The following is a 26,292-nucleotide window of genomic DNA, read 5'->3' as shown; positions in this document are numbered from 1 at the left end:
TACCGTTCCCTCGCTGCCATTTCGAGCAACCGACTGAAAATAATCGTCGCGAGGACATCGTCCTCGTAACGTCCATTCGAATTCCTGGCGCAATGCTCCCGGAGAATAAATAAGAACAATCGAAAGCAGGGATTACCGGTATATCGGGGACAGAAAGAAAGATCGAAGGAATCTCGGGACAAGGATAGGAGAATCCGAGGAGAATCGTCACGCTAGTGTAATTAGCTGCCACGAGACGTGGTCGATCGATTAAACGCGATTAATCGGTCTTGCTGTTCGAACAGCAAGCCGCGTTCGACCTGATTAATAATGCTCGTGGTAGTTTTGATAATTACGAAGCGGCCGAACTCGATACTCTGATTCCTACAAATGAAGGTTGTTGCAGAAGGTTTCTTCGATAAAAATGAGACCAACGTTCGATCGTGGGATTGAGATCATTTTTTTTCTTTTCTTTTTTTTTTTTTCCTTTATGATTCTTCTATAAGGGTGAATTTGGATTATTGGAAATTGAAAGGTAAAGAGAATTTGTAAATCTGAAATTTTATATTTTGCGAAGAAGAAGAAAAAAGATTTTTCCAGAAAAGAGATGTGAATTTAATGCAATAATTTATATTCTTCCAGTTCTCGTAGCGAAAGTGAGTGAAATGTACAAAATTCACGAGCCGAAGTTTCAAGGAATACGTGGAGGGAATATCGACCGCGCGTATTTTATTCATTCGCGTGCGTGCACGATAAATTTCTATGTCAAATGTCTATTCTCTTCGAACAGGTACCAATAATTCTTTTAACGATTTTCAAGATTTACACGTGTCTTGTGAAACATCGATTCTTCCAGTTCTTCCGTCAGTCGAGTCTCCATTACTCTGATAAAATGTCCAAACGAAAAGAGGTTTCACTACGATTACGATACTCTCTTCGTCAAAATTTACAATGTGTCCTATAAAAGAAGGATTCTCTTATCAAACACAATTTTTAATCATTCTATCGCTATATTCCTTTACTTCAAAATCAATCTGAACTCAAACGAAAAGATTCGATAATCCAGTTTTCCAAAATTTTCCTATCGCTCTAAATTCAATCTTAAATTCTGCTTCACCTTAAAAGATTTCACCACGACTATAATATTCTCGATCTTTAAAATTTACGAATATCCCTTCAATACATATAAAAATTTTACGAAATCTCTATCCGAATCTATTTTTAACAATTCCATCTTCAAAATATCCTATACATCGAAACTTTAAATTGTAATCTCAAAGATCGAAGAGAACTACTCGCTACTCTCCTTCATCACCACGATACTTGGTTTCACCACGACTCGACACTCCACAACTCGACCTTCGTCCACGTTTAAATCACGGATATCAAACCTTTCCCTCTATTCCTACACGAGAATCGGCGTTCGAAACCTCGAGTTTCACAGTTTCTATAGCCGCTCGCGTGCTTTATTGCATAAGATGTGTATCGTCGAGGCGTAATCTTCCGAAGGAACCACGCCAGCTTAACATTCCACCAGCTTGCATAACGAAAACAACGTTCACCGGCGTGTGCGCATTTTGCACACGTGAAGCGCGCAACACCAACTCCGCTCGCCGCTTAAGTATAGCAATCACCGGCGAGATAACGCCTGTATCCTTGACTCTAGTCGTGTGTACGCGTGTCGTGGTGCGTGTGTGCCACGTTGAACGCTCGCACCGTCGCGAAATATCGAACGACAATCGAAGAGTTTGCACCAGAACTCGTCTAATTTTCTTTCTAATTCCAGAAGCCCTTTCAGATTTGAATGGATTTTTGTATGCGTAAGAGAGTGATTGTCACTAGTAATAATAATATATACAGATATTTGCGAAACATGAAAACATCGTGGAGCGAAAATGAAGGATTACAAAGCTAAAAGAAACTCCAATTGTGGAACATCCTTCCTTTGTAATTGTTTTCCAATAATTTTGATTTCGCTCCACTAATTTTGACTCGTTAACTAGGCAAAATAACATGCGAGATCTGACTAAAAAGACTCACAGTGAAAGAGAAAGAAAGAGAGAGAAGTGACTCATCAGTGCAAAGGGTATTAAAACCGATCTTTCGAATCGAAGGATTAAAAATTACGGAATATTTCCACTTGAAAAAAAAATAATAATAATCGCCATAATTGTTACAATGAATTTCGCGAGATGGGTGGTGAAGCCGTAATCCCGTCGTGTGAAATTATAACGTCGTGCCAGGTACGTGTTTGGATACGTGATGTTGATGAAATCGAGAGGAGAAATGTCACGGCTTGCGTGAGGAGAAGAGTTGTCGAGAGTTGTGCGCGACTGTTGTCCACGCTCGAGCCGCGTGAAGGTTAATGTTAACGGGTTCGTGATAATGACTTTTTGAGTGATCGAGCTGGATACCTTGATTCGATTGGAAACGATAGATGGACACGAACGATTAAGCGTCGTCGTGTTGGGGTAGGTCCATTTGCCATTTTTTTTTTTTTTTTTTACTTCTGGAAATAAACTCTGTAAACGCGTAAATTAACGATAATGTAAGAGATACGGGGATAAACGATGTTTATATTAACTTGGGTTAATATTCATCGATACGATGCGATTCGATACGAGGGCAAATATTATTATTCCTCGACGAAGAAGTGCACGATGATTTACGATCGCACAATTTAACAATAGACCGGTGAAAGTCTATTGTATATTGGATTGCGAATACCTGAATTAACAATTTCAATGTAGCGTAATTTGCACATCATCGACACGTTTATTTAAAAAAAAAAAAGAGAAAAAAAATATGTTCATTGGATGTTAACAATCATCCAAGTTACGAAATAACTAAACGGTATTTTAATTTAAAACGATCTTGTCCTTCGTTTCACTCACGCAAGAATAATCGTATATATTAATTACGATTTTATTTAAAAAAAAAAAATAATTGAAACGAATAATTGAAATCCGCTGTGAAGAGAATCGATGAAATCACCGCGAAGGAAATGTCACGGTTCGTATAAAGGGTGGCGTTTCAGAAAGTGTATGACGGATCGCATCCAGGACGTAAGAAAGGTTGATGTTGGCGAATTCGTGACATTTACGATCTGTGTGATGTAATTTAAAGTTATTTAACATAAATGTGGTTTATGAAACGAAACAGATTGGTATTCTTACACATTCTGCCACCGAGTTTTCCTTGTAAAAATTATACAAGATATTTCCAATTATTTATCAACAAAAGTTTCTTTTCAACCTTTTTTTTTTTTAAACGAGAAACTATCCTTAAAACTCGAGGAAGCAATAAATTTCTTCTCACGCTTATCGTTAAATATCGTTCGTTTCAATCCGTCGGAATACAACCGAATATTCGAATATTTTTTCCTTATAAATAAAAATTAATTTCTTCTCGTATAAGTAAAGCGAAAAAATAAATAATTGTCGAAAATTATTACAATAATAGCATATTATCGAACGTGCAACTCAAATCGCCACGGGTCAACGATCTTTTCTGGTTAAAATCTTTCACGATTCTTCGACAGCGCGCGAAATCGGACGCGTCTAAAAGCGTACACGATCGCAAGTTTGAATTCCACCGGGTTCACCGTGAATGTTACTCTTACCAAACATAGCGTTTAGGTACCGTGCCGTACAATGCATCTCGAAAGTACCACCTCGAGCGAACCACTGATATTCATATTTACGCCACTAGTGACCACACGAGCGGGTTAAGCCGGTCGTAAAAATAATTCACGGTTCTCCTCGCGTTCCCTTCCAATTGAACGTAACAACTCAAAACAAAAGCATCTCGAATTGGGATGATTTACGGGCCAATAACGGGCGCCCTTTAAATTTAACATTCGGCGCAGAAAAAAAAAAAAAAAGAAAAAGAAAGAAAAATGAACTTCTCGAAAGGTGTAATAAATTCCTCGTTACGGCCGCTTACGCTTACTTCGTTTTTCGCGAGAAGAAAAATCGAGACACGAAGTATGCACACGATCGAGGAATCTCGAAATATAAAAAAGTGAGCGGGAGTGTTCGGTGGCGTGTTGCAAAATCTATAATGTATTAAATGATTCAGAAGCGGCACGTGCTCGTTCAAATTTACGTATAGAACGTTACTCACCAGCAGGAAAAGTACCGTGCTCGTGGCAGTCGCTTCGAACGATATTCCGCACGCCATTTCTCGCGATCGAACCATCAGATCTCTCTCTCTCTTTCTCTCTCTCTCTCTCTCTCTTCTCCTCCGCCTCCTTCTCCTTTACCAGACCATCCTGAGAACTTGTCAGCGAGGCATGCGGCTTCTTCTTCTTCTTCTTCTTCTTCTTCTTCTTCTTCTTCTTCTTCTTCTTCTTCTTCTTCTTCTCTCTGAATTAACCTCGAATTAACCACTTTAATCCACCACAAAAACCACCACGATATTCGAACTCGGCCTCTCTCCTCCCTCCTCCTCCTCCCCCCTATCGTATCGTCTAGACAAGATGATCGAAACGCGAGGATTGAACGATCGAAGAAGCAATTTCGAATAACTCGCGACTTCGATATATTATTCTCTTCTTCGATGATCTTTCGAAATCAATTCGAACGGTGATCACGATCACGTGGAACGGCGAGCGATCGATCGTTTCTTCTTCTTCGACTTCTTCTACAATTGTCCTCGAACGACGATCGTCGACGATCGCTGAACCCAATCCGCGAGGAGTGCAGCGGCGGACCACCGTTTCTCTCGATCGGCCAATTCGTTCGAATGGGACACGAGCGGTTCCCAGGCGAAAGACTAGTCGACGCGCGAAGCCCGCTCGGTCGTCTCGATGCGTCGTGCTTGTCTCGTGCTCGTTAAAAAAGGTGACGATTGCACGGTCCTAACCGTAGCACAGGGCTCGGGCAACTGACAGCGGGTCAGAGCCGCGGCACACGGCGCCACGCCGCTCTCACAGCTGATCCGAGAGAGCCGATCGCCTCTACTCGCCTCTCTACCCTCTCTCTAACACGCGATTCTCAACCTCCGCCACCGTGTGCTCCCTCGCACGATTTACCTCGGCTAACCGGAACGTCGTGAGACCGGGCTGACGAATCGCCTCCCTCCCTTCCTCATCCTCCTCCTCCTCCTCCTCCTCCTGCACCTACCGTGTGTCGTCGTTGCATCGCGCGGACGTGAAACCTTGGCGGATGTCGCGAGACGTTGGGGAATTTCGGGATGACGCGTGAGTGACCACGTTCCTTCCGAGTTTGCTGCTTTCTTCTCGCAACACTTTTATCCGCGTTTGAGACGATGCGGGAAGTGTCTCGAGTTTGGAATTTTTTTGGGAAGGGGGATGAAAAGAGAAGGTTTTGATTGGAGTTTTTGAAGATGGGTATTGATGAGGGAAGTGTCGAGTGTTTGTGAAACTGTGGAAAGTGTCTTTTTTTGATGTTGAGGATGGAAGTTGGAAAAAGATACATGAAAAGGTTGGAATGGTTTTGGTTGGAATTTTTGAGGATGGTGTTATTGCTGAAGATAACGTTGAGTGATGAAGCTGTGAGGAGGCTGTGGTATTGAGGATAGTTGAGTGATGAAAGTGTGGAAGAAAGATACGTGAAAGGTTTGAGGAGAAAGGTATTGTTGATGCTGAATGGTAAAGATTTTAAGTTGCAATTCTTGGGGATGAAGGTTATTGTTATTGAAGATAATATAATATAAGTGATGAAAGAAGTGTGGAGAATATTTTGTTTAAAATTTTTAAGGAACGTACGATATATCCCTAATTTTATAAGAAATTCAAATTTAATTATGGTAAATAAATTTTGAAAAGTGACACTGTATCGCCCTCTGGGATTTATTAAAATTTTATCCCAACCATATACGTTTTTCATATACGTGATTTAAAATTCATAAATGAATTTGCAAAGAATGGGACCAATTTCGGATGAAGATAATCGAAATTATAGTACGCAAGGCAAGAAATTATATCAAAATCAAGGACAAACGAATCGAAGAGCAATTCGAAACTTTTCTTCTAGGATTACTGTACCTTTCGGTCACTCCCTTGCCAGCAAATCAAGCATAGTAACGACCTGATCGCCATCGCGATTCTTTTCTTTTTCTTTTTCCTCTCTTTTCAAGGCACTAGTTCACCTCGTTTATCCGCTAAAGCTATGACCGTGATATTCACGTCCGATTAAGTTTTTGTTGCCGCACAATGGTGCAAGAGAAAGTATTGTGAAACATATGTTACACATTATGTCGAATCGTTAAGGCTGTAACGCGATTAAATGACGTTTATTTATCTCCCTATAACAAAGAACGTAAAAAAAAAAAAAGAAAAAGAAAAAAACACCGAAACAAAAAAATGTGACATTGATGAATTATCGCATCCATTTTCTTTTTCTTCCCTCTTCAACCCTTAAACAATTGGCATTGATCCGTAATATTAGCCGACACAAAGTTGTATCTCAACCTCGCATTTGCAATAAAATCCATCTCGTTGATGTAATTCAATCCTGTGACGCTGCTCGGTCAGAAAAATTCTCATATAATTTACAATGCTATATATTTTAATTCAATATGACAATATCGAATACGTATTTCAATCTCAAAATACTTGGAATGTATCCTTCGAATTATTTTTAATCGCGTTCCCATTTAATATCATCGAAGTTAAATATCGAAAACGGTATATCTGTCCTCTCGAGACAACTTTCAATTATTTTCTCTCTCTTTTTTTACTTTTATTCCTCCATAGAAATGAACAGCTACTAAAAAAAAAAAAAAAAAAAAAACATCTCGAATTTATCTCACACTTTTATGCCACACAAACTTTCGAACTTTTTTAAAATTTTTAAAGAAAAAAACGATCGTTGACAAAACGTGACGTTGCGTTAAATCGATTCACTCGACACTGAACTTATTGCAAAACGATCGAAGATTAAGAACTTTTCACTCACTTTTCTGAGGAGCCGTGATCCTCCTCGTTGTGGAGGATCCTCCAACACCGGATTAATTAAACACAGGAATTATTCACAGAAGAGGAAAAATCGGTCTAGATTCTCACGTTCCATCCACTTTGCGAGCATGTCACGTCCGTATCTTCGAGTGTACGTTAATTAGGCGGATGTCGATCGTTATCAAGAGTTTCAAGGTCATCCGTGATCCATCGCCGAACGAAAGTACACTCTCGCGCTCCAACGTCTCTCGATACACCGCCCACGTGCCCTTAACGCCTCTCTTTTTTGCACAAATCCTTGCCCTCGAAACGATCGGATTTTTCAAGAAATTCCCCGTTCGTCGTTTTGCCACTCGTATAATACGTCTTTATCACCGTTGATCGGAATCGTTTAATTACGAGTATATTATATACTCGTGGTAAATGCCGCTTCTGGTTGATATATAGCGAATTTTAACGAGTCTGTCCCGAGGGTAATCTCTTGACGTGCAAGAGGAAAAGAATCAATCGATAAATTGTTTGATCATGGGAATACGGGACAGATGAAATACGTTTACATATTCGTGGAATTTTGTGATAAAACATGGCCATGTTAAGAATTAAATGTAATTACGTTTAAAAAAAAAGAAGAAAAAAATGTTAATAAAGTCGTGATGCCGTTATTACGCGCACACTTTTTCCTTTTTATTTTATTTTTATTACAAAGCGTGTAGATGCTTTAACATACGTAACGAGTTTGTTAAGGAAGATTTGCTTTTTTCCCTTCTTCTTTTGATTTGTTTTTAATTGATAATATCTTTTGGAATAAATTTTACCTCGTGATAAGTGAACGAACTTACTTTCAATTTTTCATGCGCGAATTACTTCGAAGAAGTAGATACGACGTATTCAGAAATTTTAGTGTAATAGTACCTTTTTTTTAAATAAGAAGAATCAAAGCCAATTTTCTCTCTAAAAAGAAAAAAAAAAAATTACGCTCGAAGAGAATTTTCAAATTTTAACATGCAAAGTGTCGCTCGAAGGTTGCCGGGAGAATTCGTTTCGATACAAAAGCGGACACTTTTCTCCTTTTACTGCGGGCATAAATTTAATACCGTTTAAAAAAAGAATAGCGCCTCAAAGTGAACTTAAAGCCGGTGGAACATCATCGGTGTGGGATAAAGTCGAACGACGTATCACGGGATGTATCGCTTCGAACTATATCACTGTCCGTCTCAAATTCAGTTTCTTGAAATCAATAAAATCAATCTTTATGAAAGTTGGCGCAAGTTGGCGGGGGATGCCATCCCGCGTGATGCAACAAAAGAGGAACGTAAAAAAAATTTTGCGACGAAGAAAAGAAATCGTCGTAAAATTTTGCCGAAACTGGTTTTCGCGTCGTAAAGCTACGCTGAAAATTCGAAGAAAAAAGTCGAAGAAAAAGTCGGAGAAAATTGCCAACTATCTTGTAGGACATCGTGATTGGATTATTATAAAAAGATCGAGATATAAATATAGGGAATTAAGTTCATCTCTATTTCTTTATAGCTCAAGATACATCTTGTACACCGAAATAACATAAAATTTTACTACCTTTTATATCTATTTTACAGATAAATAAAGTCTTATTTATACTCTCTCCACTTCGTCACCCGTTCCTTCGAAACGAGGGATGCAACGCATCCCTGTAAACATATCTACTCAAATTTTCGTAATAAATTTCATTCATGCTCAAAGACAAGATCGATCGGGGAAGATACAAAAATCCTCGCCATCTTTTACTTTCTATCCAACTTAGAAAAGTCAAAAGACGAATTCCCTCTTCCGTGTTTCACGATCATCGTGCTTCATAACGTCAGAATACACAACATATTTCTGCTATTTTCTGCGGCCACGTTACGATATACCGTTTGCTATTGGGGGGGAGGAAGGAGGGGCAGGGGGATAAAAAAGCGTTTTAACGAAATCCTTGTGCAACAAACGGTCGGATGAATAACCGACCTTGCGCACAACCGGGACGACCTTCGCGAAGTGAAGAGAGCGCAGGATCTCTCGCCGTCCCTCCACGAATTCGTTCCTCGACCACGCATCGAAATCACCAGCGTGCCCGCACGCACGCTCCACGCCGACTTTAACGACACGCCCGCCTCGAATTTATGTTCCAAGATATCTGGCGGCTACCGTGCCCGATCCGGGGCCACAAATTAAACTCGTAGATCCCATTAGGCTAGCTCCCCCCATTAGATCGATAATGATGTTGGGACGCACGTTGGGATCAGAGGGTAACGGTATCGAGCGATTCTCCAATCGTTGAACTTTTCAGCCGGCTACTGATGAACAGACCGTTTTGTCATTTTTTAACAGATAGGTGGATAAACGTGTATTATGTATATTGGATGTTTGTGAATGCGGAAGTTTCGGATTTCGAACGGTTCGGATGAAGTTGAACGGTAATTTGAAGAATGGCGGAGTGGCGTGTTGGAGATTATTTACGCGCGGATAAACGAAAGAACCGTTGGCGCGTGAGGTAATTTCGATTGAATCTTTTTAATTGTAAATTTGACGCGGGACGATGGAAAAGTGATGAGGAGGAGAAGGGGTGTAATTTTAAATTAAATTTTTAACGTATCGTTTTCTTTAAATTCGCAGGCAAATCGCTTTATTAAGGGAAAGGTATTCGAGGAAGAGGAGAGTATATTTCTCTTTTCTTCGTCGTGAATGCAAATGGATAAATTAGTCAGATGTATCCGAGAAATCATTTGTAACCGTGAACGAAACTTGGGAGGGGGAGGAGGGGCAAATGGTCGGTAATGATACGGTACGCGGCAATGGTTTAACCGAAATATTACCAATTTGTCGCGTAAGTAAAGTTCCAACTCCGCTCGAATGATATGTCATTGGTCCACCATTCGAAGATTTATTTCGACTCGATTATCTTTTTACAAAATGTTCAGACTAATTTCATTCGCGTTAAATGTAACTAAGTGAGTACTTGGGTATTATCGTATCCTACGTTATTATCGTTACAATACTTCTTATACCTTTTTACTTCATGTATACAAATTATCCTCCTCTAAGGATAATCACTTGTGATTTTTCAAACATTCGATTTCATCTCGAGAAAGAAATTCTATTCTAGATTGTACGTAGATACGATCGGTATCAAAAATTTCTTAAAATCACGATTATATCCCGATTATAATCCTTGTATTTCAAATACAACTTTTCGAGATGAATGGTAGATTTGCAGTTACGAAGGGGAGAGAATGCATAACTCGTGCAGAAGAAAACATCGAGGATCGGCCTGTTCGATTATCGGCAAAATTCGATTCATCAGTTCGTTCTAAAGCGGGAACCGTGTTGCATTATCGGTTCGTATAAATACAGGTTGAAGAAAAAAAAAAAAACCGGGGATACAACTGCGGGGCCGAACTTCGGGAAACGTTATTTATTCGCAAATCCGGAAAGATAACGAAGACGCTTTTTCCTTCCACTTAACTCGAGAATTAATAATGTCGTTCACCGATTTATCGGTTGGATCAGCTTCCAGGCACGCAGAACCTGGAACAGAAGCGTTAGTCCCCCGAAAACCGAGCGTTTCTTCCTTCAAGTATGCAATCACGTTTTTTGGATACGAAAATTCAAAGTCGAATTACGAGTCGAAAAAGATACATACTTTTAAATGGTCGATTTCATCACGTTTGTCGAAATAACGTTACAGTTATTCCGAGAGGTTAATAATTATTTACTCTTCTTACGAACTGTTTTCGACTCGTATCTTTGCTTACCCCGAAAAAATTATTCGTAACAACATCGAGAAACTCGTTTCAATTTCAAAGAAACGAAAAATAAATTTACGCGTTCGATTCGCGTAAATATTCTAAAATTCGCAAACACTCTCCAAAATATAATTCCGATCGACTTCCATACACGAATACAATTTTTCTTCTCACATCACATTTCCAACTTACGCACAAGATTCCTTCGTTGTCACACCTTCCTCTCTCTCTCTCTTCCTCTCAACCCGCAACCGTGGTCGTCCCCAGAAACGCAGCAGAAATATATACAGCGAAGTTGGCCCTCGTGGCGCTAAATTTTCCCTTTATCTGCATTTCTCGAATTCCACCGCCGTCCTTTCTCGGCTCTCCGCTCTCTCTCTCTCTGCTGGAATTCCGCCAACAAACCGCCTCGTATTGGAGGTCAACCGCGACCTAGGCCGCGCATATCTCTCGCTGCATTGTTCCCCGAGTTCCCCCATTGTGTTTCGTTCGGAATGGGGCGCGCACGAAACGAACCCCGACACCTGGATGCGTATCTCTCGTCCCTCAAAAATCACCCTCCAAGGAGGAGGAGGAGAAGGAGAAGGATACCATCTCAGCAGCGATGACTTTTGCGTTCACCCCGCGGCTCGTGCACGCACTCCGATATAATGAATGCATTACGCGTCGCTATCAGCCGGCAATAAATCGTTGGGCCGGCGCACGGACCAAGGTACCGACACGCCGCGTCGCGAATATTACAGGTTTGCTGCTGTGTATCGGAGATAAAGGCTTTGATTAAAGGCACGGTCGGGTTCGCGGTGGGCGTTTGCCGTTCCCCTTTTTCGCCTTTTTTTCATCTTTCCTCTTCTGAAAAGGTGGGAAAGAAGATTGGAATACTCACGTACCACTTTTAATCTTCCTTTGTCGCTTCTCCGTTTCCAGAGAAGATTATTACATTCGTTATATTTTAATTAATGTTTTCATAGATCGGTTTGTTTGCGTTGAAAAGAGGAGCGATTCTTTCTGTGTTCTCGCATTGTTTCTTCTTTCTCTTTTGGGAGAAGAGAAGTGTGTTATTTTAATTTTCCTCTCCTCTCGAAAGAAATGAAAACTTGAATAGAGACTTTTGTATTGTCATTGTTTGATATCAATGAGGAAAATTATTCTTTGTCATTTTCTTCTTTTTCTTTTCTAGAAGAAGAAGAATTATTGTTCGTTACATTTTTAATTAATATTTCTCTTTTCATGGATCGGTTTGTTTGCGTTGAAAAGGAAGAGGAGCGATTCCTTCTGCGTTCTCTTCTTTCTCTTTTGGGAGAGGAGGAGTCGTTTTTAATTTTCCTCTCCTTTCGTTTCAACGAGGAGAAATATTCTTTCTTATTTGTATGCATGTCATTTTCTTCTTTTTCTTCTCTAGAAGAATTATTATTCTATTTTATTTTCCCTTGTCTGGTTCGTTAGCTGATTTGTATCTTTTTTTTTTTTTCTCCTTTTTGCTTGCGAGGGAAGAGAATTATTTGTTCGCTTTATTTTACTTATTATCATTATTATTATTCAGTTTTTCCTTATCGTGTAATTTATTCATTTTTATCGGCTAGATTGTTAGCCGTATAAATCTGTCGGATCGGCAATTTCAGTTCGATAGAATCGACTTAATTCTGAACGGCAAATGGGGGCGATGACGAGCGCGGCAGGATAAACGAGAATGATTAAATTGAGAAATGAAGATTGTTGCGTTAATTAAAGGTAAAGGTAATTAAGTATTTCAAAGAATTTCGTTAAAGTTGATATCAGATGATACGTAAGAATGAACCAAGCATTTTGTAATTATTCGAAGGATTTTTATATTTAACGGTTCGACCGGTTAAATTGAAAATTATTTATTATTAATTAAATGAATTTAAAATAGAATTTTTTAATATAATATACTTTTGACATTGAAAGCGAAAATAATTTATTAAATATTTATAAAGTTTGTTGTTGTTCGAAGAGATCTCGTCAAAACACAAATTAATCACATTTTTATTCTCACTCGATATTTTTCTTTTAATTAATAAAGAAATTCTACGAAATTTCGTTTAATTTCGTAAGAGGAAGATATTTCGACCCAAACATTGATATTTCTATATAAATTGTATAAAATTGGGGTCTTATAATAGAACACTTTGCGACACTGGTTGAACATTAAGTTTAGAATATATCGGCGCAGATTAACATCGTTATATATGATATGCGGATATTAAATTACAGAATCCGTTTTTAGGCTGAATTTTTCCTTTGTTCCTGGAATAACCTTTGTCTCATATGTTTTGCAGAAAACGCAAATGAATTAGGTGAATCGTTTTTCACGATCGCCGGGGAAATAAAATCACTTGAAAAATTGATTTCCAAGAGATAAAATTTACCTTTATGGTTCATGTTCACGAAAAATATCAGAAAAATTTCAGAAAAGTAAAAATGGTTGGAAAAAGTGTACGATACGAGATTACAATATAAAACCGTATACATAGAAATCCGATTTTTATCGATCATCCCACGTAAACAAATAAATTTCACTTGATCGGACATTTTTTACAATGAATCAGCGTTAAAGCTCTTACGTATAACATTCATTTAGAATTACGTGTTCTTAAATAGTTGAATACCAAATTGGGTACAAGACAACCTTGATTTAATGCCAACAACAATGTAATTATATAATTGGACTTATGCATTTATGGAAAATTCATCTTTTTCATCGTTGCGATATCGAGAGAAATGAAAACTTGAATAGAGACTTTTGTATTTGTCATTTTGTATTGTTTGATATCAAAAAAAAAAAAAAAAAAAAAATCCGTACTTTAATCTTCAATTATTAACATAGACGCACGTACCTAATAATAGCCACGGCTTAATTTGTTTTCAAGTTTTTTTCTCGATACTAAACAAAATTCCATTTGACAAAAAATTTATATCGCATGATCGAAAAAAAAAAAAACTTTGGCATTTCAATTAGGCGGTAACGCAAGGCAGAGCAAAAAAAAAAAAAAAAAGTTTAAAGAATTTATTACCCCGTTTGATTTATTTCGACTGAAACTGTCAATTAATTTTCTCCTTAACAACAACAATAATAATAACAATAAAATTTCCAATAAAACTGCAATAGACTTCAAGATCAAGGCCAACGAATGATAAATAATAATAATCAAGAATCGATTATAAGTTTTCCGTGATTTCTCGTTCGGTCAAAAGGGAAAGAACAACACGATTTTTCGTGTCCTCTAATTTTCGAGTCCGGCCTCGTCATTTCGTTAAAGTGCATTCCAGTGTCAGGGGAGAAAAAGATGGCTACTCGTAAAACGTAATTTGTACCTCGGCCCATTCGGATCGGCCCGATTTTGTCGCGATGTTTCTTTTTTTTTTTTTCTTGACCGTTTAAAAAAAAAGAGATAACACTTTGTTTACTAGAACAGAATGGATGATTCCCTTTGTCGGTGGACCGTGCCGAAAATTGCCAACGAAGATACGCTTTTTTCTTCGTTTTACCGGGAAACGTCCTTGCCTTCGAACAAGCGGACCCCAAAATCTCGAGAAATATTTCAGTAGAAATTCCTATCCCGCATCGATATAGATAATTCATTATTCGTATAATTCTGACTGGGAATTTATTATTCGAGCATTTTTGATAGAATTGTTCGGAATAATGATTTATTAACTGTCTTTTATGAAACAGGTTATTCACTGTTTCGCGAGATACATGTTTCAAGTGATAAATCAATTTTGTAATATTTTTTTCCTTCGTTTTTTTTTTTCCTTTTTTTTTTTTCCTTTGCGTGATGAAATTAATTTTATTTAACGACAGATCATAATTCATTCTGTTAAGAATGATTATATGTACAAATTGTCGCATGAGCTTTGAATTAATCATTCGATATAACATAATAATTTGTAAAGTGTTTAGCTTTTCTCTTTCTCTCTTTGTTTAATTAACTTCTTTCCTTCTTCTTTGTATCGATATTAAAAAATTAACTACATCATACTTAATTAAAAAGAGTTCGAAATCTCATTTGTACGAATATATATATATATTTTTTTTTTTCAATTGTCCCAAATGAAAAATTCGCTTAGAAGGATAACATTTGTAGAGATTAAATCTAAGCTAAGAAAGAGATTCGAAACATCTGAATAACTCGAATCACGAGGGGGAAAAAATGGTTTTCTCTGCCGATCTCCCCTCCCTCGATAAATGATAAATGTCAAAGGATTTGATTTAATCAGATTTTTGAAAAATATACGACAATTTTTTTTCGTTTCCTGCTTTCCAATTCTCTAAACGACTCGACTACTGGTTATTGCGGTATGCGAAACTTAAGTTTCAACCAACCGGTGCAAAAACGACGAAGAGGATGGCTGCCTGCTGAGATTCATCTCGGATTCTCTTCCGTCGATTTTCTTGTTCGAAGTGTGAAACACATATCGCGATCGATTGATATCTTTCGAATGTCACAAAGGAAAAAAAAAAAAAAAAAAAAAAAACAAAAAAGGATAGTAACAAGTGAATAGAATTTCACCACCAGATATTATCATTTCCATGTATAATAAACTTGAGACATGAAATGAAAATTAATATTTCTTGAGGAATAACCTTGAGGGATATTTAAAAAAAAAAAAATAAAAAAAAAGATAATGATATTACTTAAATCGACATCGATACTTTTAAAAATTATATATTGTACATATATCAAAAAGACCTGATCTCTTGTCTTCGTTTACATAAACAACTCATTTGAAGTTGAAAGATGAAAATCAGTCGGATGATGATTAATGGTATAAATGTGACACGTGTCACGATAGAATTAATAAATTGCATAGAAATAATTGAATTAATGATTCAGTTGGAACGAAAAGTAATAAAAAAAAAAAGATTTTCATGAAAATGGATATTTATCCAAGATAATTCTGTAGTAATGACAAATTGTTGATGGATAAGATTCTGTGATACATCTAGTTGTCTTGTATTAGATAATTTGTTATATTTTATGAAATATAAAAGAAAAAATAATAATAATAATAAAACTTTAATAAATTTTTAAAAAAAATTATTTAGTAATAATAAAGAATTAATTGGATTAATAATCCAGTCTTTCTTATCTTTAATCACGTGGTATGGTTAAATACAAGCATCATCTGTAATACAACTATATTTATTCGTCGTCAAAAAATGTGGAAGTCAAGGTCTCCGCATGAAATCGTTTTAAAGTCACGGCCGTATCGAGAAAGTCGATAATTCATTAACAGATTCTCAATACCAGGAAGAAACGTCTCATTAAGCAATAATTGCGGTTTCATCCTCTGAATCATCATCGTACCATAACCTACGACGCGATTCACCACGATCTGGGACTATTAAATTGTATTTAATCGAATTTGAATAAAAATGTCTGAGAGAACTTCATTGAGAATCGATGAAAGTTCAATGATTCTCGGAATTTCATTCATTATAATACGATGAATTAATATTAATCGAGGAATATCGATAATTCCAGAGATTTTTCATCGAAATCTTTTGAATAATTCTCGTACTGATGATTTCTTATATAAAATGTTCGAGATCGAGTTATGATTTTTCAAATTTCATCGAGATGTATTCGAATATTCCGGTTTATTAAAATTTTTTTTTTTTTTACCAAAGAAATTTGTGACACGTCAAATTATACCACATCAGATTGACATGTTATAAATTGCCACTTTTTTTTTTTTTTTTTTTTTTTTAGACTAAATGATATGAACACATCATTTGCAAATATTTATACTCAGGACACGCATAAAAGTGTATATATCTTAGTTTTGGCAAAAAAAAGAAAGAAACAGACATATCAGATTTCACTATCTGATCATAAATTTAATTAACATGTTAAAATAAATATTGGATATCATTTTATATATATTAAATATGAAACAAATAAAATAATTCATTTAACCAGAAAAAACGTTATTTCTCAATTCAATCCAAAACAAAGAAAAAAAATTTCGTTAATTAAATCCAAGAATATTTTTCAAACTGATGATGATCAAGTTAATAATTCATTCAGAGAAAATTATTTTCTATTATAACACACTATATGTAAATTTATAATCATTGATCGTCAATAATGTGATTTCTGTTTTCTATTTCCAAGCTAGAAAACATTGTTTCTTAACTGTAATTGCAAATTAAGAGAATTTGCAAATGTTAAACGTTCACTAGTCTTTCAATAAAAAAAAAAAAAAGAAATACAAGATATGACATTTCTATTCTACCATATTTCATTTCGTATTAACATTTACATTTTGTCAGCTCACATCATAATATACACAGATCATAATAAATAACAATAGAACCGGTGCAACAATGATTACCAGTAAACCATTTCGAATTCATAATTATTGTCAACTTCTGGTGACCACTAAACCGGGCAATGATGTCATCGAAACGAATGGAACTAAAATTGAAGCGATCCTTGAGAGACGAGTTGAACAGAACTTGACATTTTTCATCATCTAGCAAAATGTCATCGTCCATCAAATCAATCTTTTTTCTTTGTTTACATTTGAATTCTGCATTTGAATAACTTTTTTTTCTTTTTTTCGAAATTATCATCATTTAACTTCAATCTTCCATGGATCTCGATATTCGATTTATTCAATATTTTCGATTACATTATTGTAGGAATAAAATTATTTTTATTTTCGTATATAAGGATATATAGAAATATTGGTGAAAAAAGTTCCATTAATCTTATGAACTTTGAAAGATCTGAGAATCACGTCACGATCGTTCGAAGAAGAAAATAACTGTGTTTCTTCACTTTTCTTATTTTTCAGTCTATTAAAAAAAAGTCGATTAATCAGGACAAATTATTACAGATTACAGATTAATAGGAGGAATAAAGAAACTGGTAATTTACTCCGCTGATTATGGATATTGCGTTAAACATTTAACGCGTGATGTAAGAAATTCCGTTTCAGGTCGTCAGAAGTTTGACGTCACAAGGGCAAAAAACGTGGAAAAAAAGTTGGGGGAAATCCGTATATCGATGACACGAAATCGTATTTTCGCTCTGAAACCCGTAATCACCCGTGTTCCATTCCTCCGTGAAAGCAGTTGGCAGGAAATACGTATCGTGTTTTGAATTACGAGACAAAAATCAAAATTTTTTCTTTCATATTGATATAACGACGATTACCACATTGCGATTTACGTATATGCAAATTAACGACCGCCCGATGATTCAGACAGATAGCCTCGCTCGTAGCCTCTCGACATTGAAAACTATGCAAAACTATCGATTACAAAGATTTACAGTGGAACAGGATTTAAAATAGGAAAACGTGTGCGAATGTTTGCTGACGTCAAGCTTATTAAAATTATATTAAGGAGTCGAAGTTTACTTTGAAAATAGTGAAAGAAGCACGTACCGATAAAAAAATGTAATTTATCTCGTTAATAACCTGTTAATAATTGTTAAATAAAAAAAAAAAAGAAAAAGAAAGAAATTACAGAAGAAAAATTCTTCTATAGATAAATTAGCCAATTCGAGGGAGAAAATTCATCGATGTTTCTGACCAATTATTCGAATCGTATGAACGTCAGAATAGCGATCCTTGCCACGTGTCCAACATGATTTCCAGTTACGAGTGCAATGTAACGAAACGCGATGACGCACAAACGCCATAAGAAGCCATAAGTGGATTTTGTTGAAGCCGCTATAACCATTAAACTGTTGGAACGATACGATGTTACAAATGACGGCGGCATTCGCATAATTAATCGTCGGAACGAACAAAAACCAGGGAGCAGAGTACCGTGAAATTTTTCATCCGATCGCCGAGAAACGCCGACCATAAAGGCGCGGCGCGGCGGTTGGTTTCGGATCACACGTTGACGAGCAATGATTCGAAATACGGAATCCTACCGTGTTTTACGGTTAGACAAATGATTGGAGAATCTCGATTGTACCCTCGTTTATAATATACGTTGAAAAATTAGTTCGATTCGGGAAGAAGTTAATATCGTTCTGAGAATTTTATTTTAAGTACGATGGATGGATTCATCGATTTTTATTTTGTAAATATAATTTTAAATTTTGAAATAGAATTAATTAAGAATTCCTCAACTTTTAAAGAAAATGTAAACAGCGAATTTAAATTTTATTAATAATCAAATCCAACAGCAAAGTTATTAAATCGTAAAAATAAAAAATAACGTTTTTACAAAACGTTCTTTACTTTGAAATACGGGTCAAAGTAATTCGAGTATTAATAATTCAAAGCAAGTATCGATAATTAAATATTAATAATTAATAAGTTGGTGTATAAGCATCGATAATTATCCCTCTCTATGATCTCACGAATGATTTAACGTTCAATTTCCCGGACGTGATTAACATTTATCTTTGAGCAACTTTCAAACCTCGTCGATATTACATATACCATACCACTTCTCTCCTTTACCTAAATTTCTTTTTCCTTTTCTTCTTTCCTTCTTTTCATTCCATTCCCTTCCCGCATAATTAATCGACGGCGCTGGCTCGAGGGAAGATTGTCGATCGGTCCACGGATAGTTTTCGTCGTTTTCGTCGGTCCACGCACGTAAGACGGTAGCATGCTCGAACCAGAGATTGACATTAAGATTGGACGATGATATTTATAATGAAACAGGCCGGCCATGTTTGAGGGCACCCCCGTTCACCGGCGAGCATTATGGTCGTCGTTCCGCTTAAAATATGGTCGGATTATTATCGTCGTACAAATGAAATTTGATATTTTGCCCGATGCACGTCGCCGAGTTTCGACGAGGAAATTTCTGCGTGTTTAATTCACGGATCGAAAGCTCGAAACAGGGCACGCCGTGTCGAGATATCATCTCGAGAAGTGGATCGTTCACGAGTCCAAGTGATGTAGAAGAGATGGAATTGGATTGTGGAGTGTTTGTAATTTGTCCAAGTACGTATGTGCAATAAATTGTTTGTAGTTCGAAATGTTGATAAGAACGAATATCTTTGTTCGAGGATGAAATCGAAGGAGATTGAAAAATATATAATTTATATAAATGTATAATTTTTATTGATTCTCGAATAGGTTGAAGAAATGGAATGGTTGGTAATAGAGTGTTTGTAATTCGATGATAACATAGATGTAATTGTTAAAAATCATTTATAGTTTGTACAGATAAAATTTATAATCTTCAGATACGCTGGAAGAAGATCAATGAAAGCATTAATTTTAAAAAAGTTAATGACGTAGGTTTCGATTTGTCGATCTTCAAACTTCCTGCAATCCCTGTGGAATTTCTCGTTCCGTTCTACACACTTGGTTATCTTATTATTTCGTTTCGTTCGATGTTGCATGCTTTCGCGAATAAATTTCAAAATAAAAATTCTCGTAACAGCTTCGTATTACATTAAATTTCTACATCTCGTGTACTTAAATCTTCTCGTATCCGAGTTATAATTTGTAAATTGGAAATCGTAAAATCAAATCCGTTCGAAAATATTCGATCGTATAACATGAGATACACCGTATTATTTTACAATTTAATATTATTTTACAATTTTTCGCGAAACAATTTATTTACACTGTTTCAACACGAATAAACAACTCGAAACGCAACAATTCGACACACGCGAGATATCTCTTTAAAGGATATTATAGTATAGTTTTATCATCGGCCAAACACAATAACAATCGAATATCGAAAAACATATTTCACTCGAGTCGTTTATTTATGATTTTATCGTAATCGCGGGAAAGCGTATTGGCCAGCCGTCAATTATTTATACCGCATCGATAAATTATCTCGATGACTTACAACTCGTCTCGACATTTTAAAAACCCGTGTCGTTTCAAAAATTGCCGTGAAAATCTACAGATAATAAGACTATATTTCTTTCACGCGATGCGAAATAATTGAAAATTTACGTTTCAAAATTTTATTTTACCAACAAAATCTAAATGGACGTTGAATTAAATATTTTCCTTTTACACACACACACACACACACACACATATATATATTTTTCTTTTTTTGCTATCGTAAAATTATACACGCGAAACAAAACGTGATCTAACAGTTGCGAAGATAATAATACGAAAATTCGAAAAAATTGAATTGAAAAAAAAAAATAAATAAATAAATTCCATGAAATCTCACTCGTAAACGCATTACACGATCCACGTGTAGAAGGATCATACATCAGGACCGGTAACGAGGAAACTTGCCATCAAGCAACGTCAAATAAAGCGCTAGCCGAAGCAACCAAAGACAGATTGGCCTGGCCAACTGATGATAATACGAGTAACCTTCGCGTTAAACAATGTCAAGAAAAAAAAAAGAGAATAAAGAAGAAAGAGAACACCGACATAAATGAACTTATGACAGATAGCCAGCAGCGGCCGGTGTGTATCCAGGAAGCTCGATTTGACTCGATCCATCACGGCTCGTGTGTAATTTTTACTCGTCATACGCCGACAACGATCTTAATAAATGCAACGGAATATTAATCGCGCGATTTTGTTTCGAGCCGACGCCTCCAATTCGAGTCCTCCACTCGAGATGGGGGAGGAGATCCACGACCCGGTTGCGCGGGGGTGGTGGCACCGTTTCTCTCGAGACACGATGATGGAAGACGAAGATCTCACGACGAACGATATATAAATAAAAATACGAACCGGTTAATGAATGATGCGTTTCACACGAAATTCCGGCAGCGGGAATTAATTATGGCCACGTTCGATATCGTTCGAATCGAATGCTTGCCGGCAACGAGGATGGATATCCTCGTGGATCATTCCTTTTTCGTTGACAATTCGTTTTCAAGAGGGATATCGATGGCCCAGTCTGTCTGAGCCGAATGTCGAGGCGAGGGAGAAAAAGAAAAAATGTATATCGGTGCTCGATACGATTTTTTTTTATCGATTCGATATTAAGAAGAGCGGGGATTAATTATCGACTCAGAAGATGTTCCTTTTAAGCGATGCTTAAGAGGATCGTGTTCCTACTTGTGCGGTAAAAATTTTTCTCCATTTTTTTTTTTTTTTCCTTTTTCACCATACTTCTTTTCATCGAGGTTGCTTATTAATTTTTTAAAATTCACGTTCTCCATACTTGAAGTTGTATTTGAGACTGACGAGTACCAATTCTTCAAACACATAATCGTAATATTAAAAATCGAATATTTACATTTTTAAAAAATTCCAATATGGAATTCGTACGCTGTGAGCGATACGATAGAGAGAAAAATAAAGAAGGCGAGAAGTATCCTTGAAACAATGCCACGAGAAGAAGAAAGAAAAAGGTATCAAGAACGGAAAGCTCGTTCTCATCGTGCAAGAATTATAATTAAAACATCATTCCAGATTCAAAGGATCCCGGACACTCGTTCGAAGGCGGTGATACATTTCCGCCGATACGACAGCGAGACGAGATTTCGATGTCGGCCACGCTCTGTCGGCCATATCCTTCGCCAATTATAAGAATAAATTATACACGAGTTTTCGGTTTCACGCGTCTCTATGAATAATTCAAACGAGTCAAGGTCCACGGAGACGAATCTCTCTCGAGATGGGCGCGCTAACCTACGACTAGACGTGTGCCACGTACCATTATCTCGAATTCCTGAAGGAGTTTCGGGAAGCAAAAGACAACGAGAAAACCCATTCTCGTCGATCGAAAATAATATGCAAATAATTTGAAAAGCTTCGAAAGATCGTCGTACAGAAAATTCGAGCCGAGAGAGGCCCGAGATGGAGATCTAAGTTGGGGTGCAGTAAGCGCACACCGGTTGACCTTGAGAAAATTGGGGTTTTAAAAGCAAATCGTTGCTCGAAAAGATCATTGGTCTCCAGTTTCTATATTGAATGTGAATCTTCTCGAGGAATTTGAATGAATGCAAAAATTGAATTAGAATTATTCAAAGTTGAATATTAATTGATCTTTTCGAATGTAATAATCCTCTCAAGCGTATTTTGAAATATAAAAGAAAAATGGAAGCTGTGAATATGGAATATTTTAATATGATAAGATGTTTTTTAATTAAAATTGTATTTTTTCGAAAACTTGATTAATTGTTGTTCTAGAAGGGATATAACAATGTTTGAAAAGTAGAACGTGAAGAATCGAAAAATGCAAATGGAATTTTGCTCTCCCTCGCATTTTATTGAGACTTATCTTTATGACGTATTTACCTTCTCGCAAAATGAAACATAATTGTTATTATCATCGTATTAATCAAGTGGAATCGAGTATGCGACGAAAGAAACAAGTTGTTTGGCTCAATACTTTGGAATATATATATATATATATATATATATATATATATATATATATATATATATATATATATATATAATATTTTTGAATCTTATTGGTGGACGAGTCGTTATTGAATAATATTTGAATGTCCTAAATTAAGTGAGTTTGAAATTATCTGAATAAACGAGCATGGCAATTAGCGGCCCCTTTTTCTGAATGATAATTATCAAGATGAAAATTTAACTAGTTATCCAAAATAATCGTACAAATCATTGTTTTTTTCTACTCGAACGTGCATGTATAAAAATGAACTCGTTAATTTTTTACGAATTTTACGGCAACCGGAACGTTTAAAATAGGGCAAACAAAAGTATTGATAAAATTCATTCGTTCCGACGTCTGGCACGCATTCCTGCGTTAACGATCGATTTTTGTCCGAACAAAAAGCAACAGGATGGCAATTTTTCACGCGAGACACGACACGTATGTATCTCTTTTGATACGACTTGTTACCTTGTCGGGTGAACGTACAAAGATGATTCATTTTAACGTGTCAAGACCGATTTAAAAGGAAATTAGTACGAGATATTGTATTATTATTCGAAAAAGGAAAAAATGCATCATATCAGTTTCTCGAAAAATAATTATAAAGTTCGTACAAGTGGTTCATTTTAGACTTGATAAAATTTTCAGAACTCTTTTTAGATGATTTGTATCGAATTGTATTTACATGCAATTCCAAAAGATTCCTGTATTTTTTATTATCTTTTTCACAAAACGATTAAATAATATATTAATCATCCTTTTCGAAAAATCACCGTGAACTATGATCTTTTGGATTTTCTTCAAGGATTCATAGATCATAGATTTAAAAATCTGTGATCCCGATACTTTCTTTATCGAGTAAAAAAAAGTAAAAAAAAAAAAAAAATAAATAAAAACTAAAATTTGAAAGATCAATTATGGAGTTAAAGGTATTAAATTTTTAAAGTTTCGGATCGCATAAAGTTTAAGAATCGAGGCTGATATTAAATATTCACAAAAGATTGAATGAAAATATAAATTATATCTAATATTAAATCTTCAAACGACTCTTCTCTGTAATTATTATTCCGTGACGAAATTATTCACGATTCATCGTTCAATATTGATACGATTTTACAAATAAGACTGGTGATATTTGTCAGAAATAAAATTGGTTCGAAGTCGAATACGCCAGCGCCGAGTATTCGCATCCGGTTAAAGAAGAAAAACGTGGATACAGACTGACAGGAGTTTTTAGTGCGACAGCCTATCAGATTAAAGCGTATCACGATGCTCGAATGGAAATCGGCGTGGACACGGTGGTCCGGGAAGGGAATCAATGCGATTATAAATATCAGGTGGATTGTGTGCACCGACATGCAAATAGGTGGCCAAACTGCGCGTCAATTCGTTTCATGGGCCTTGACTGGCAGGTGAAAGAGTTTACTTCGACTTTTGTTTCGAGTAAACGTTTAGCGGGATGGTATGGTATTATTTTGAATTTAAAACGCGGTCCCTTTGGGTAGGAAACTGTCCAAGGATTGACTCATATATAAGTATAAATAAATGGGTGAGTCATTTGACTGGAACGTGTTCGTTGGAGAAATTACATTTTTCTGGAGAATAAAAGAAACGTAGGAAGGGTGTGTATGTTGTACGGCCTTAATCGAATGGAGACACAAGATTTTCCTATTACAGGTAATTCTAGTTTTTAATAATTTACAATGAAATTGCTAAAATATTTTTCTTTTGCAGTGAAACGAAAATTCAGTTATTCCCAAAAAGGAAAGCAAAAGAATTGCACTCGACAGAAAAAAATGTCAAGAATCGTCTTTATTACAAATCTTCCAATTCTAAAAATTTTGTATTCGTTAAATCGTGAAGAATCGTCTTTATTACAAATTGTCCCCAAAAAATAAAACGAAAAATCCAATTCTCAAGAATTGCACTCGATAGAAAAAATAGCCAAGGATTTATTATAAAATCTTCCAATTGTCTTCAAAAACAAAATATTCAACTCAAAAGACTTCCGCTCGACAGAAAAAAATGTCAAGAATCATTTTTATTACAAATCTTCCAATTCTCAAAATTTTGAATTCGATAAATCATGAAGAATCGTCTTTATTACAAATCTTCCAATTCTCAAAACGTCCAATTCTCAAGAATTGGACTCGACAGAAAAGATACTTCTTTCCTCGACACGATGAAAAGTAAAAATAAATCAAAAGCACTTCCAAAAATACATATCCTTTCGCCATCTACTCGCAATTTCATTACTTACGCGATTTTACACGACCACGACATCCGAACGAATCGGATAACGGGTTTTTTTAAATCGGCAAGGGCGACTTGCGAACGCTGTCGAAGCTCGGCCGTAATCTGAAATCTCGGCCGGCTGAAAATTAATTCGAGCTACACTTTGAATCGTGCACCGTTCTGCATGAAAATTCAACCCAACTCGATTACCCAAGAAGAGACGAGCGAGAAAGGAGTTTTACGAAAAGGTAGCCGGGGCTCATGAATATTCAAGGGACGCGATTCAGCTGGCGAGTCGCCGTTTCAGATGTACAAATAGTCGACAAACCTATCCGACAACTCGTTCCCTTGTTGTCATTAAAGCCCACCTTAGCGTCCGTTTCTTGACGTCTCTTTACGCTCCCCTTTTCCATTTATATCCCAATTCCCGTTCTTCGCTCCATCTTCACCTTAGCCTTGCTCACAGTGCGTCTGTTTTGTAAACGATTGATCCTTTCATCTTAATTTTCTTTCTTTCGCGTGAGATAGAGAAAGGGGTGTTTCGTGTTAGAAAAGGAAAATGGTATTACGAAAAACACGTACACAACACAAGTGGAATTAAAATTTTGGAAAATTCATATATTTTATAAATTATATCTATAAGGAAAAGATTTAAACTTCTATGTATGTTCTTATCTTCTCCAGTTTCAGTATTATTGGATTGGTTTTAATTTGTAATTGGTTTATACCGAGATAACTTATACCAGTTAACCCCATTGATGATATGATAATATCATAATGATGATAAATAATGTGTGGAAATAATATTTAGATTTTTGAGTAGCAATTTTTTATATGTAATGAAAGTTGCAAACATCATGTACACTTGTCGAATTTAATCAAATCGTGTTAAAATTACGAAGAGGAAATACGTATTAATGAAACTGTTAGACGAGGGAAAACCAGTCTCATTGAGCAATATCATTCTGGATTCATTCACTGAATCATCGAATGGTAACTTTTCAAACCTTGGACTCGGATCGTTTAATTCCAGGCGAAAGTATCACTTTCATTTTCAATTCGTTGGAATTCGTGATTAATATCGTGAGAGAAACCTAACA

General features: G+C 36.1%; 1 protein-coding gene across 2 annotated transcripts in view; it reads right to left on the bottom strand.

Annotated features, from left to right (window-relative positions):
* LOC116414538 (uncharacterized) overlaps window positions 1-26,292 on the bottom strand; it is a 118,998-nt gene that overhangs the window by 41,745 nt on the left and 50,961 nt on the right. The window contains exon 1 of one of the 2 annotated variants that reach the window (XM_086904075.1): window positions 4,105-6,649. The exons of the other annotated variant lie outside the window; for it this stretch is intronic. Within the exon in view, the coding sequence (XP_086760201.1) occupies window positions 4,105-4,179 (75 nt within the window). The 5' untranslated portion in view covers window positions 4,180-6,649. Of the gene's footprint in view, window positions 1-4,104; window positions 6,650-26,292 lie in introns of those variants that run through there. 2 annotated transcript variants of the gene reach the window in all.

Source organism: Apis florea, unplaced genomic scaffold (genome assembly GCF_048593485.1).
Source record: "Apis florea isolate Af1SG1 unplaced genomic scaffold, ASM4859348v1 contig_2293_pilon, whole genome shotgun sequence".
Lineage (NCBI taxonomy): Eukaryota > Metazoa > Arthropoda > Insecta > Hymenoptera > Apidae > Apis > Apis florea.
This window is presented reverse-complemented; position numbering and strand designations above follow the sequence as displayed.